Genomic DNA, 14,839 nt, shown 5'->3' with positions numbered 1-14,839 from the left:
AGCTGCCTTTGTTATGCTCTCAAGAGGGATGTAGCAGGCACCTCACCCATAGCTTAGTCCACTCTGTCCTGCCTGGAGGCTGTCTTCTCCTGACCAGCTTACTTTGCAAATTGCTTTCTGGGCACGTGGTGCTGACCCAGGCTTCCTCCTCTCTGGGGGCATCCCTGTGTGCTGCTGCTCCAGTGCAGAACCAGCTACTCTGTCAGAAGTCAAATGGATACTGTACCTTTTGGCAGGGTTAAAGCAGCAAGAACTGAATTTCCCTGCTTTAATTTTCCAGCAGTAACTCTGTCATGACCCCAGTTTCCTAATCCATCCAAGTTCCTATGTAAAATTGCAAGCCAAGCTCATCATGTAGTTGATGTAATTTAGGGAACAGAAGAAAACAGTCTCAGTTTTGTGAAACTGAAACTGAGACTGCACCTTCTCAACTGTGCTACAAGGAGAAGTCAGAAAACACAGGTACCTCTCTGAACAGGGTGGAAGCGTGGCTGGGCAGTGGCTGGGATCTTGCACATTTGCTGAGCCACGAGTAAAGCAAGGCCCTCGCTGGCTTCCTGCTCCTGTCAGAGCTTCCCTGCTGCCTCGCTGTCTTCCCACCTGCCCACTGTCCCACAGCCACCCTGCTGTCACCCCGCTGCCACCCCGCCCTGGCAGCAGGCTCGGTTTCAAGGTCACTGGGCGGTCAGAGGTGTCACCTGTGCCAGGCCATGACCCCCTGACAGCCTCCTGGCAGCGCTTTTGCCCAGCCTATTCCATACTCACCTGCCAAACCAAGGCTGATTTAAATTTCAAGCGAGCACAGTGCCAGCCTGGAGATGGAAACAGTCCCAGGCATCACCTTTACATAAACACCCTTGTGCAACAGCAAGGGTAACCTGCAGGCAGCGGGGCCTGGGAGCTGCAACCAGGCTGTCTCAGGGTTCTGCTCTTTGCAAAATCACCACCAAAGCACAGCGAGGACAATCCCAGAACTCAGAGCACATGTCCAGCAGAATGGAACCCAGCAACTGCTCAGACAGCTCACTAAACCAGCTCTGATCTCTCTGTCACCAGCTCCCTAGCCTTTTCTGCTTGTGTTCAGATCCCCAGCAATGACCCAGTACCTACAGGGAGCAAGAGCAGGCCAAAAGTAATCCATAACTGAGGAGCAGTAGTTAAAAATCCCTCTTCCAACTGTTGTTTAAAAAGAAGACCCAAGTTCAAAAGATGTTTAAAAACTGCTCAGAAGTCCTCACCAGCAGCAAAGGTTTCCTTTGCCAGAGCCCATGGCTACAGCAAAGGGTAAAAGCAAATTTCAGTGCTCACAGTGGCTGGCTCCAGCATGCTCAAGTACTGCACACAGCTATGAGCAGGCTGTAAATACCAGATAATTGCTTTGGAGCTATGAAAGATAAAGCCTCGCAATAAATACACCAGACTTATATGAAGTGTCCCACTCATCAGGAATCACAGTTAATCCTGAGCTCAGCACTACAGCAGAGCTTGAATTTCATTGCAAGGCTGCTGGCACCATAGTTAACTGGAGGGGTCAGGGACTCTGAAGAGGCTTTTCAACCTTCCTCTCAAGTCTCATCCTCTACTTTTAGCAAGTAATGGTACTTACCTGGGACAAAGCTCATGGTTTTGGAGCATTTATCTGCCAATGCATGAGCAAATGGTATGAAAAAGAAGCAATCCCTAAAAGCCTCACAACACATGCCACTGCAGCTCAGGCCCTCAGTCTCAGCTTAATCTAGTCTTTACATTCAAAGGACAGCTAAATTCACAGGAGAATTGGGACACCCAAAGAGTCAGAAAATCATGTGTAGAGAAATATATTTAGTGCACGCAAATATGCCCGCACTCTGCTGCAATGCAAATCTGCCTTATTGTCGTCCTAATCCCCGTGCATGACACACCAATAAACAAGGGGGGGTTAATACTTTCCATCTGTGTTACACATTGCTTCCCACACTGCGAGCCTGCCTGGCTGCAGTTGTGGAGGCATCGTGGAGAGAGGGATCCTGCAAACGCCAAGCTGCCGAATCCCCTGGGAGGTTTAAAATGTGAGCTGCAGTTTTCTCACTCTCCGTGGGCACCGGAGTCAGCCGTGCAACGTATGGCAATAGCTCTATTCTCATTTCACGTCTGTCATGCAGAGATAATTAAAATCTACACTTCCCTCTGAGGGGAACCGTAGGGTTTCCAGATGGGTAACTGTAGTGCATATTTCATACTGGATTATCACTTGCACCAAAAAGCCTTGCCTGTTGCCTTCCCACCTGTTGAGATTATTGATGGGGCTGCCATTGAAAAGCCCTCGTGGGCCCAGTGATAGGGGTCTGTGCAGCTCGTAGAACTACAAGCTTACCTCACACTGCACATCTCTGCTTGTGGCAGTCACTGTAACACCCTTCCCAGATGTCCACTCTTGGACAGGCCACTCCTGGCTCTCACAGCAGAAAGGAGCCGCAGTGCATCGGCCTCACACAAAATACTGGCTGTTGTTGCCCTACAGCATTAGCAATGGTTATAATATTGCAAAGGAGGGACAGCCAGCCCCACAAGGCTGCCAGGCAAGAGCTGCTTCAGTGTACTGAGCTGACCACCCACTTGGAAAGGATTGGGCATCACTATGCTGGATGGAGCTTCTCAGTTTCAGAGAGAGCAAAGGCACAATGCACCGAGCTGTGACACAACTGCTGCCAGAAAGCCACGTAGAAGGAAAAGCCTGACCCATGAGAGGTTCTCATGTACTGGCAGGGGTAGAACTGCCAGAAGAGTAACCCTGCCCAAAAGCTGCATGGTCCTGCTGCACAGCTGGGGTCCAGAAAGCCCTGGTGGGGCTGTGCAGCGGGCCCACGCTCACTTCTGCAGACAAACATGCCAGCCTCAGGCAGACAAAGGCTTTGATAGTTCTCTGCTACTCGTGCAAAACACCACTGGCATATGCTCTTAAATGCACTTCCCCATTTGGTTTGGAGCTTCAAAAACCTCTAGGCTGACATCAACAATGAAAAAAATTTAATTCCACCCCCTCCCCTTTCTGAATTTAGAATGATAAAGGACCAACAGTTATGTCTGGAGCAGGCAAGCAGATATTACACACATCTTGCTTACAAAATAGCTCTGGTTTTCATGAAACAAGTTTATTTTCCTCCCCCAGCCATTGATGAGCACATGACAACCGTATAGAATAAAAGCTCAACTCCTTAGTTCTGCTCACATTCACTCAACATTTGCTCTAATCAATTATCTTATTTCATGCAGTAAGAAAAGAATGAGATTCCTGTTATGCAGCCATAATCAGTTACAGTATGAAGCTGTGTCTGTGGAACATTTCTGATTTTGAAAACTAATCATGTGCTCTGCCATTACATTTCTCTTGTAAAACACTGGGCTTTGACCCAACTTATTTCTTCCCCCCTGCCCTTTGAAAACATTGAGGGCACAGCCTCGTCTGAGATCCCACATTCCTTCCCTGCAGAAGCCAGCCAGATTGCACTGCAAAGAACACATTTACTCAGGGAGACAGGATCTGTTTTTCTGTTTATTGGAACATAAAAGCAGAAGCGAGTGTCCCCTGGGAGGCAGACAAAAGAGGAGAGGGTGCTGCATGTGACAGTGGATAAAAGTCACAGATAAAAGTCACGTCTTCACACGAAGGGCTCAATGTTGATCTCTAGGACAGAGCAAGGCATGGTGAGCTCAAACTTGGTGATAACATCAGGATGTATGACTCCAAGTTTCCCAATGCTTTGACCTTTGGCAAAGACCTCAGCACAGCGACCAGGAAAGAAAGCAGTGCCTGTAAAGAAAGTGAGAGAAAAATCAATATTTCTTTGGGCCGGAGGAGTCAATAGGCATTTAACGTGCAGAACAAAGCTCTCAGTATTAAATGGTTCTCTGTGCTGAGATGCTCAGAAGGGGCTCTCACATTCTTGCATTAAGAGTTGTCATGATTGATAGAGAATGAGAAAACAGTGAGTTAAAAATAAAATGTAAAGCCCAAAGCGTGGGCATTTTTCACACTCCAATTGTTTTGACTAAGTTCCTCCTGCAATAGAAATTAGCACAGTTGAGTCAGAGGGCTACTGAAATGAAGAACTTTTGCAGCCTTTAGGCTATTTAACATCTGAATGTCTCCCACCTTAGTCTGTTTAAAGAAATAAAGCTTGCTGTCATCTAAAGGGTAAAGCAGGCATGTCACCCTTGTTTGCCTGTCCCATAATTAAAAACAACCTGCATTCCTCATCTGGGGAAGAACTTTTTAAGCAGTTTTCTGTACACCATAAAACTGTGAAACAATGAACACTCAAAGAAAGCCAAAGTTCATCTTCCTCTTACCTCCAAACAGGTCCCAATTTTAAAATGTTACATGGAAGTTTTTTTCCTAAAAAAGTAGTTAGATTTGCCATGAAGAACTTGGAGCAGCTGTGCAGACTTTTTCATGGAAAGCCTTTCCTACCCAGGAACTTCCCTGTGTGCAGTGGCTCTACCAGCACTATGTTCAAGCTTGTATATTGCAACTAAACTTGCATTTTTTTGGCTTCTGTGCTGAGGTGAGTGGCATTTTTATCTGATAGCCCTTCTAAAGAAAAACCCAAACCACACCAGCCAGTTGCTCCTTCTGAAAGCACCTTTCCAAACGAGTGTGAGGAAGCAAGGCACGGTGTGTGGGACATCCCGTGAGCAGTGCTGCTGGCAATGCTGTGCCATGACGGGGAAGGGGAGAGGATGAAACAAGGCCACTGAATCCTACAGATTCTGAATCCTCAGAAAGCTCCTCCACCCTGTTTTTAATGCTGTTGCCTTCAGTGTCCTCTGCAAAAGGATCACAAGAATTTCCCCACAGCAACTTACTCTCTGGTTCCACCAAATGCTACTTAAGGTTCAGGATCAGCCCAGGACATTTTACTGTGTGTACAAGGAGCTACTTAAAAAGGCAATAATGTCCAAATGAACATTTTCATGATACTCTGATCACTGGTGGTCAAGCCCAGAGATATTCTCTGTTAGCTCCCCAGCGAAATAATTCATTTAAGAAGCGTCTCCTATGAGGTTTGTAGTTGTAACTTGCAGCTACAAGAACAGCAATCAGGTCTTTTTCCTGCCAGAGTTACTGGCAGGTGCAGTGCAAGTGCAAATTAACTTCAAGGTCCACTTCAGTTTTGGCCACCTTGTGAAATCTGACCACAGTAGTAAATGACCACAGTAACATTGCTTAAAGGCTGTTTTAAAAATATCCAGAAGCAGAATCTTTTAAATCATCCAGTTCCAGTCTTAGCTACAAGCACAAATTGACTACTTACACTGGATGTACAACAGTGAAATTACCTCACCCTGGATGCTACTGGCACATGACTCCAGCCAAAGAGACACTTGCCACTGCCAGGCTGCACTATTCAAAACAAGATGAAACAAATTTAGAAGAGAGTCAAATGTCACACATACAGATCACTCTGCAGATTGTGGGTGAAAACATAACCTAAAAATAAAGTTGTTTTTTACTTAGTGGTAAAGGCTTTCCTATTTGTAAATAAAGCTGGTATTGTACCAAAGATGTGAGCAGCACACAGAGACTTTCTTTTAGACACTTGACCGTAAGCTTGAACTGGCACAAGAACAAGAGACAAGCAGAAGTTCTTAATGTTGGTGTGGTACCCCTCTATAAATCTATAGGAAAAAAAGAGCTTTGACAATAGGGTCAGTTAAAAAGCTGTGAGTCTGACTTGTCTGCTCTTCTGAGCTTCCTTCTGTGTAGTCTTGGGAAAATTATTTTATCTTCTTGCACATCTATGTCATGAGACATAATTGTTTTTAAACTTGTTGTAGCTATCTGATGGTGTCTAAAATAATACTGTACTCAGTCAATCTAACAAGGGCAGTTTCCCAGATCTGTGCCACTTCCCATTGTGTGAAACAATGCTGTTTTCATACACAACAAATGCTCTGCTATCCACCACCAGTTGTTGGTCTCCCAGCCCCAGTGAGTTCCAAATATGCTGCTCCAGGCTATGGGTTAGACACTGAGCAGAATTTTCCATCTCATGCAGCAACTGATGGTGGACCATGATGTTACTTTTCTTTGCACTTCCTTGCAGCAAAGAGGGAAATATATAATTAATATCAAGGGGGAACATTTAGCTCCCCAAAGTACAGGAAATGGGATCTTCAAACATCATCTCAATTTCTAGTTAAGCTGACCCTGAAATGTTGGCTGCTTCACAGGGCAGTGACCAGTGTGTCCCATGCTCTGCAGACATGGCAATTGCAGGGTACAATTCTGCGGCTGGAAAAGATCAGACAATAAGCAAATGAAAATGAAAGAACCTGTTAAAAACTTTAGAGCCCCCATCTGTCCAGCCAACACATGGCTCTTGCACCAAAGAAACATGAGCTGAGAAACAGGTTTACAGAGAGTTTATGAACTCTGGTTCATAATGGAACCATTATTATGGTAATTGGCTGCACTACAGAACGCTTCAAAGTATATTCCTGCCTGCCAAAAGGGCCTCCAGACTGCATCCCTCAGGGGGGGATCTAAAGCCTTCCTCATCTTAGTGATTCTTCCTTTGACCACACAGGTGGTAAGGAAAGGAGGTTGGCTCATGCATTGGACTGGATGGTGTTGCTCTATGTGCCTCTGCCATGGAACCAGAATTTGGAGCAAATGGAAACTCCAGGTTAAAAAATTCAGACATTGAAAGGGAAGCAAAGAAGGAAAAAAAATCTCAGAAGAAACATGAAAAACCTGAGTAGAAAGGGAGGAAAGAGAAACAACCATTTGCAGCTGGGGAAGAGCTTTGACCAACCACAAGCACAAAAGGACACCTGAGCTAGAGCAACCTGCTGTGCTGAGGCAAGACAGAGGCTGCAGGAGGACCTGAGAAACCCATGGAGCAGGGCAGCAAATCAGGAGGGTCATCAAAATAACCAAGAAACAAAGGTAGGGACTCTTTCCATCCTAATTTGTGTGTTTCTGGTATTATCAAGTAAATAGCAACGGTGGTTAGGATTTCTAACAAAGCTTGTGTTATGGACTGGGCAGTGTTATGTGACTTCAGCTCTTGAAGTAAAGTAGATGCTTCAGAGTGAGAGTCAAGGTTGTATGAAAGACATGTGCTGAAGCTACTAGCACACATGGGAAATCAGCAAAAAGTGCACACACTGTTACTTTGTTTAAGTCACACCAGAAGCTGAAGCCCAGCTCTCTAAAGCTTCATCAAAGCATGCCAAAAGGAGGCTTTCCAGAGTCACTGGCAGCTGTGACCTGCAGCTTTTGAGCAGGAGTTCACCATAGTTTGTCCTGCCTGTATCATCATGCAGTATCATCCAAGAATAGCATGGTTGTCCCCAAGAAACTGGCCATGGTCAGGGAGGCACAAAAACACACCTGGAGGCCCCACTCTGAGCAGGTGTGTTAGGAAGAGATTGTGTTTGCTGCTGGTGCAATTATCCTGACAGGCTGCTCCTGGTAGGTGCAACTGGTTGGTTGTACCATCAACTACACCGAGAGTCAAAATTCATTTAAAAATTGTAGTTTCCTGTAGTTTTCTGTTTTAAGGGTAACAGATTTATCCCTCTTGACATAGTAAATCCTTTCTGCTCTGCACACAAATAAACTTCACCTTGAAATCTAGTCAGAGATTGTATTGTCCTTGCTGATAGAGACCCAGACAATGCCAGAGGAAGCCTGAAGGTGTAGTAATGGAAATCCACCTCTTAATATGTCAGGTGTATAAGTGGTAGTTAGGAGAAGGGGTGGGGTGAAATCCAATACACCTTCCTAAAGAAGGGATGCCAAAGCCAGCCCTGTCTTATGCTGACACACTACATGCAAGGGGAAGACAAAAGCTACTTCTCATGGCTGCAAGTAAGAATTTAATTTCTAATGTTCAGTGATGTAGAAGTAATACCTTTAATTAAAGCTTCTGTAGCATGTCCTCAAAATCCGTAATTGCCTTTCTGTATTCAGGCAACAGGGTCACTTTGATTGCTTTGGGGTAATTATTTGGCCAATAATCCAACAGAGCATGTAGTCTTTAGCACATTTTCTGGCTAATTGACCCTCAAAGAGCTCTGAGTTCCCTGCACTCTTTGTTGTCAAACACCTTGGACAGTTTCTTTTCTCTACCTTACTCTCCCTTCCTTTCAAAAAGAAATAGATTAAAGCTGCATTATAGACCTGCAGTTGCACTAAGCCTTCAAGCCCACTTGTTTGTTCCTGTAATTTGAAGGAACACTGGAAGCTGAAGCTTAAGAAGGTAACAGAGCAGAGCTTATCTGGCCTCAGTAGTCTTTCATCTTAATTCTCCTCCCTTTAGTGACTCCAGCTGCCCTTTCACTACCTCACCCCGACTCACCTGGGGAAGTATTTTGCCTGTGCTACACTGGATGGAATTTAGTTTTGTGAGGTTAGATTGGTTTTAGGATCAAGTTCTTCACACTTTTGACCGATTTCCTTCTTTTGGCAGATAATGTAAATCAAATGCAGAGTCAGGGGGCACAGTCAGCCCAGGCAGTGTGCTAAAAGGCAGCCCCCTCCTTCTGCCCATAAACACAGCACAGAAAGGCTCCCAGAACCTTATGCGAAACAACAGCAACCTCAAAATCAGATCTTGTCATTGGAATGATTTACCTTCAGCTAATTCTTAAAATCACAGACATCTCAAATCTTCCATGATCTTTGGAACATACTGAGAGACCAGCTGTTCTCATAAGTTGCACATTGTCAGCAGTTCTTCTCCCTTATATTCCCAAGCCCAGAAAACCCACGCTTTGGGATCAGTGGGATATTTGTCAACTTTAGTCTCTTGATTTGTAAATCCCAACTAAAGCTGTGCCAGAACAATTGCCATTTCCCCCAGATCACACCTAATTGTAGTGACACAGCAGGAAATTCAAATTAGTACAATTAAATGTAAGGCATGTGCCTTAATTACCTCTCTCAAGAAAACAAGTAACACTTGACAAAAATCACAGAATCAATATCTGTGTGATGTGAATGAATGTGTCCTTGTCTAAAGGGCATCTTCCATTCTGATCCCTTCCTCTGTTTTTCCAAAAGCCTCCTCATACAGGGCAGAGCAGAACAGGGTAAAGTGACAATCAATTATTTACCTGGACTGCTACACTGGATATCCAAAAATAGAGTTCAGGATTAGAGTCCTTGTGCAGACAATAAGGCTGGGAACACGGACAATCATCCACAGGTTTGCAGTGGTCAGTCAGTAAATCATCTTCTCCTATTACAACTAAGTCAATGGCTGAGTTCCTATTAATTTGTATTTCAGGGAGGGTGTGAGGAAACCTAACTCTTCTATCTCATAAAAACCCTCATATACAACCCTATAAGCTGGATTTGTTTTTCCATCTTGCTGTGGAATGTCCCAGGAGCTTGAACAGAGGTTGTTTGGTGTTGCTGGATGTCAGAAAGTGGTTCAAGAATGCAGTAGGTTTGAGGCACCTCTTTATTCACATCTTTATTCTGTGTTAGCCTCAGACACTTAAAATTATCTGGGTAAATTCATTGTGTTCCTGCCTTTCCTAATGGAAGGTAATACTTGGGTGGATGCTGAGGCTAAGGAATGCAGATATTTGTGGTTCTCTTATTAAATGCTGCACGCAGAAAAAAAGTAAAAAATCTAGAAAGAAATCTATCAAATTCCATGTATTTCTCTAGAAATCAGTATTTGTGTATAAAACTCAAAAATTTGCCTTTGTGGGCAGTTGTGAGAAACAGCAACTCCCCACTGGAGTTTAGTTGCTTTGCAGAGTTACCATTACACAGCTAATTTTGCTATTAGGCTGGTTTATCTGATTTATCCACATTTATCTGAAACGTTATACTTTGTCTAAAAGCTACAACCTAAGCTGATATAATGTTACAGCTATTTTGTCTATAAAACGAAGAAATTCCTAATCCCAAATAAAGCTCACTTTTTTTGAAAAAAGTAAGTCTTGCTATCTCACTTGAGTTAGATAACACAAAGCTTTGAATATTAAAAAACTTAATTTATTTGTGTCCTGTGAGTGTTTTTACCACTCTTTGGATATCTAAAGGAATGATTCATCCTTGCAAACAACAGAATCTGTCAGAAACTAGGAAACAATCAACCATATGCTTTCTGGCAGGGGGTATAACATTCTCTGTGTGCACAGCAAGGCAGCAGGTTTTAGCTTGTTAGGCTCTGCTTTCATACAGGCACTAGAGAATAACAAGAACCAGCACTAAGCCAGGCTGCAAGTCTACTTTAGTGTGTCACAATTGGTTTGCATGTTGTTTAATCACTCCTGTCCTAGACCAAGCTGCCCTCCTCTCCCAGTGACTTGACTGAGATAACCAAGAGCCACCTCATGTTCTGCTTTCACAGCTCCTCCATTTCATGCTTTTCAGAAAACAACTTGACAAACTGTCATGGAATAATACATCCTTCAACAATGAATCTCAGCAGTCACTGGAACTGTTCATCTTTTAGTTTTAGCAACTAAGGCTTGTGTTGCAAAGGAATGCCTCGTGGCTGAAGCACACAGTGGCTCCAGCAGGAAGAGAAATGCCTGAGCTGAGGGTGAGCTCAGCATTTCTCTGTGTCTGTTCTTTTCTAACACATGCACCACAAGCAAAGATAAAGTCAGTTCCTGCACCATGGGCAACAGGTATCTTTGAAGCCTGCATTCACACTGATGTAAACATTTGAGCCAGTATCTTGTAAATTCACATTTAAAATGTTACTGCAGAAATAAAAAGAAAAAAAAGGCAGATTAAATTTGAAGCACCACCCCTCTGCCTTCATATCAAAGTTGAAAAATCACACCAGAGTGGAGAACTGCTAAACCATAAAGTATAAAATTGACATGCTCACATTTGGTGGCATTAGTATCAGTATGGTAGTGAAAATGAAAGGAGATGCATGCTCAGTCTGCCTCCAGCCACAGCAGGCTGAGCAGATGAGAGTGGAATTGAAAGATGGAGCTGTAATGATGGGCAAATGTAGCATTTCCTCAGAGAAGCCAGAACTTCACCCTGAGAAAGAGCAGCAATAGCACAGCTCCTTTCTGCTACTGCTTTGGATGAATAATTTATTTTATAAAGAAGGCTTTGCAATACTGAAAATATAGTTGATGATTAAGAAATAATTTTCTATTTAAAAATGTAAAAAGTTGGAAATTACCTAAATCTATAATTATACAATGCAAAGCTCTGCCAGACATTTAAAATTCTTGATGCAAGGAAGACTTTTATCTTTTAAGACTTATGATGTATGATTAAAAAAGATAATTGCCTTTGGGGGGCAAAACCAAAGGAATTAAACTCTGAAGAGGCCTCTCCAACAAAGGAATAGCAGAAGAGCAGAGTTGTCAGGGAGAAGAAATTGCCATCTTGAGCTCAAGGAACACAAATGCCAGTGATTTATATAGTTCTGGTTGGCAAAAACTGATAGAAAATGAAAACCCTAAACTGTCAGGAGAAATGCTACTACTCCTTGGAGCATGCCTAACCTGTCAGAATAAAATGCAATGGGAAGAAAAATATTGTAATCTTTAATAGTTAATGCTTGCAAAAAGAGGCACTAGAAGACAGCTTGGCAGTAGAAGATAGCTTCTGTCTCTTTCCAAACTGACTTGACACCTTTCCTCACAGTATTTTTGCAGTTTCCCCCTCCCACTGCAGGACACACAGTTCTAAATGAGTCAATTAAAAAAGAGTTTATCTTCTAAAATAATCTTCTGGATTTGAGAGACTAATACTTTCTTTGTTCTGTAATTGAATTTCTTTTATTTCATATGTGGGGGGAAAAAAGTGTGTCAACACAATTTGGTGATGAAAGTTGAAAAGACAAAGAAGTCTAAGCCTGTCAAACCTTTTATTATCCCCTGCTGTGCTAAAATAAGGTACTTTAACTCACACACCTTTTTGGGGATACGGGTTGATACTTGAAGGGACATTCAAGAAGTTTCAGAGAGGAGCTGAAATGACCACAGGAAAGGAAAAAGCCCTTTCTAAACTCATCTCTGAGAGCCTCTTTTTCATACTAAAAATCAACAGTAGAACACAAAGCTAAAGAAATGAGACCTATTTCTAAAATCAAACTCTGAGTTTTGCCAAAAACTCTGTGCTGCTTGGCCTACCAGCATCACTTCCAACAGCAGGACACCTCTGAGGTGTCCAGTGCCAGAGTGTGCTGCCAAATTTTGGTAAACCAGTTTTATCTGGAGATACTCCAAATACTGTAGACTGTCACTTTGGCTACATCAATAATATCAGCAACCCTCCTGTTTCATATCTTTCCTGGGTACCTCCTTGGGTATTAATGCAGTTAAATCAAATTTGAGGCATTAGCACCAGAGTGGGAAGATACCTGATGGAACAGAAATAAGCTTGGCACAAATTTCTAGGGATTTAGTTCCTATAAATCTGAAGACCTGTATTACAGAAAGGAGAGGGACACCAGAGATAATAGACAATTAAAGGGATATTAAGAGAGCAGCCACACCCACTTTATTAGATAATTTAATGCAGTACTGAGTGGTTAGAACTGTCATTCTTCCTGTAACCAAGTTCCCTTGATACTACAGAAAAATCAAGAGAAAAGGATGAGAAATTAATCAGATCTCAGAGTAGGGGCCAACACTGGAAAAGCAACAAGAGCTTGTGACAAATATCCAAGTTTGTGAGATGATTTATAATTAAGCCATTTTAATGATCACTGCTGGTACTTCTGAAACCTCTTGCACAATTAGGGTACTATATTTAAAAGTTATAAAATTAGTCAGTTTTTTTAAAAAAAGCACCTGTTCTTACCTCTCACTATTAGTTCATTAAGCTGTCTGGGAGGTAGGGAGGGGACTAAACAGAGAAACAGTGGAAGATCTTCAAGAACAATTTATTTTATAAAGGAGTACTAGCAGTTTCATAATAAAAAAGAATAATGTTTTTGTCCAAAACCCTATCCATATTTAGTGCTGAAATGAATGTGGTCAAAAATCAGAAATTTCCTTAGAGACAAAAATGAGAGAAATAATTTGCACTTCAGAAAATGTGATTAATAACAGTGGTTGAAATTCATCAAGGAACTGAAAAAAATAGAAAAGATTAATTACTGGCTGCAGTAAAGACAGCATTTACAAAAGACTTAAGGATATTGGAAACAAATTGTAGGTAGAGTACTTTCATTTACTAATAAGACTGGCTAAAGATACAGAAGTGTAATAAGTTTTTAACGTATGTTTCTTTTCATCTAGGGTTGGGGGGAGGTGTTGTCCAGTCCACTGAAAAAATGAGGAATATGTCTGGTTACATCTACCAGGATTAGGATGCTTCTAAAGCACCAGGAGTCTCAGGCATCAGAATTGTGGTGCAATTCTCAGAGCAAATATCCTGCCTGCTCCTGTTAACTTGGAGTTCCAATATTGGAAATTCAGCAGTACTAGGAAAATGTTAATGTGGTGCCAGTATTCCAAGGTGGAATATCTAAGTTGATCCTTGGTGTTAAAAAAAAATTGTGGAGAATTGGCAAAAGTGAAACTAGCTGGAGTGGAATACAGTGAATTACCAGCTGATGTGTTTTATTAAGAATGGATGTTTTCAAACAAATGTGATTATCTACAAACTTGTAATTTGAAAGACTATGCAATGGCACCTATAAGAATGCCAGTTAAGTGGACTAAGAATTGTCTGATACCTCCCAGTATGTCAGAAATGATATTTGGAGGCCTGGTAAAATTGGCACATTTCCTTTAGTTATCTATGAGTAAATAGACAATTATTGACATTTGTGACCAATGCAATGGCTGCCAAGACAGGAAGCTGAAAGGCCAGGATTGCCATTAAGAGCAATCAAGCTACAATTTCTTAAAAGAAGGCAGTATTAATAATGCCAAGCACAATATAGGGACCAAACATCTGCATATAGCTCAGTCTCCCAATTTAAGCTGATCACTAGAGATAGAAGCTGCAGTTCAATTCCATACCTCTAACTTGGAATTAGTCCCAGACTTCCCTCCTCTTGTCTTGTGAATTGAGGTTCATGGTCTAAATCATCTTTTAAAGTTGTTTATTGTGTAATTATTATTATAAAAGCCAATGTTTATTGATGTTCTTATTTATGGAGACAACTATTACACCTCTAATTTCACAGCTGAACCTTACTAAATGGGACACTATTACTATGATTTACTGTGGAATTAAAATTTTCTACACTTCACCACACCTTTCATTTAATTAAATAAGGGCAGTAAAAAGGAGTACAACTTCTGTTTTGTTTTTTTTTTTTTTAAAGACAACTGTCAGTTACTGAAAGAAGCAAGAGTTAGTATGTGTTTATTATGTACACATTTCACGTTGGCTGACTTGCCAACAGGCTGACTTGCCAGCTTTGCTAAGCTGATCATTACCTTAAAAGAATGAATGGCATGAAATTTAGTTAAAAATTAAATTAATAAATTCAAGAGGTAGCTGAAATCCCTGAGAATCAATACTGTAGAAGAAGGAAGCTCCTGTCACAAGCTGATTCTCTTTAGGGGTTGCTTGTTTTTATGAGATTGCTATTTCAATTTTGTCATGGAGGACACTGGGGCAGACAGGGGAGCAGCAGCCAGGCACAGATTCTCTGTAACAGTTTCTGTGAACCTGTCAAGTTGTTTCATTTTGATAAAGTAGGGATATTATCTTCTCTTTTCAAACAGTTTGTGCTCACTTAAATTCCACGGGCAAAGTATGGAGACTCCTGAAAGGTACTGCCAAACCAGGGGCTTCTTCCTTAAATAAGGGACTCTTAAATGTTACATTAGGAGTGAAGATAATTACACCTTCCACTTCACACCACTCCTTTGAAGACTGTGATATTTAATCCAC

At 42.0% G+C, this 14,839-nt stretch overlaps 1 protein-coding gene across 1 annotated transcript in view; it reads right to left on the bottom strand.

Annotated features, from left to right (window-relative positions):
- Positions 1-3,519: 3,519 nt before the first annotated feature.
- The window catches only part of FARSB (phenylalanyl-tRNA synthetase subunit beta), a 36,068-nt gene continuing 24,748 nt past the window's right edge, over positions 3,520-14,839 (bottom strand). Inside the window, exon 17 of the mRNA XM_053952018.1 lies at positions 3,520-3,790. Within this exon, the coding sequence (XP_053807993.1) occupies positions 3,639-3,790 (152 nt within the window). The 3' untranslated portion in view covers positions 3,520-3,638. The remainder of the gene's footprint in view (positions 3,791-14,839) is intronic.

The sequence above is a fragment of the Vidua chalybeata genome, chromosome 10 (genome assembly GCF_026979565.1).
Source record: "Vidua chalybeata isolate OUT-0048 chromosome 10, bVidCha1 merged haplotype, whole genome shotgun sequence".
NCBI lineage: Eukaryota > Metazoa > Chordata > Aves > Passeriformes > Viduidae > Vidua > Vidua chalybeata.
This window is presented reverse-complemented; position numbering and strand designations above follow the sequence as displayed.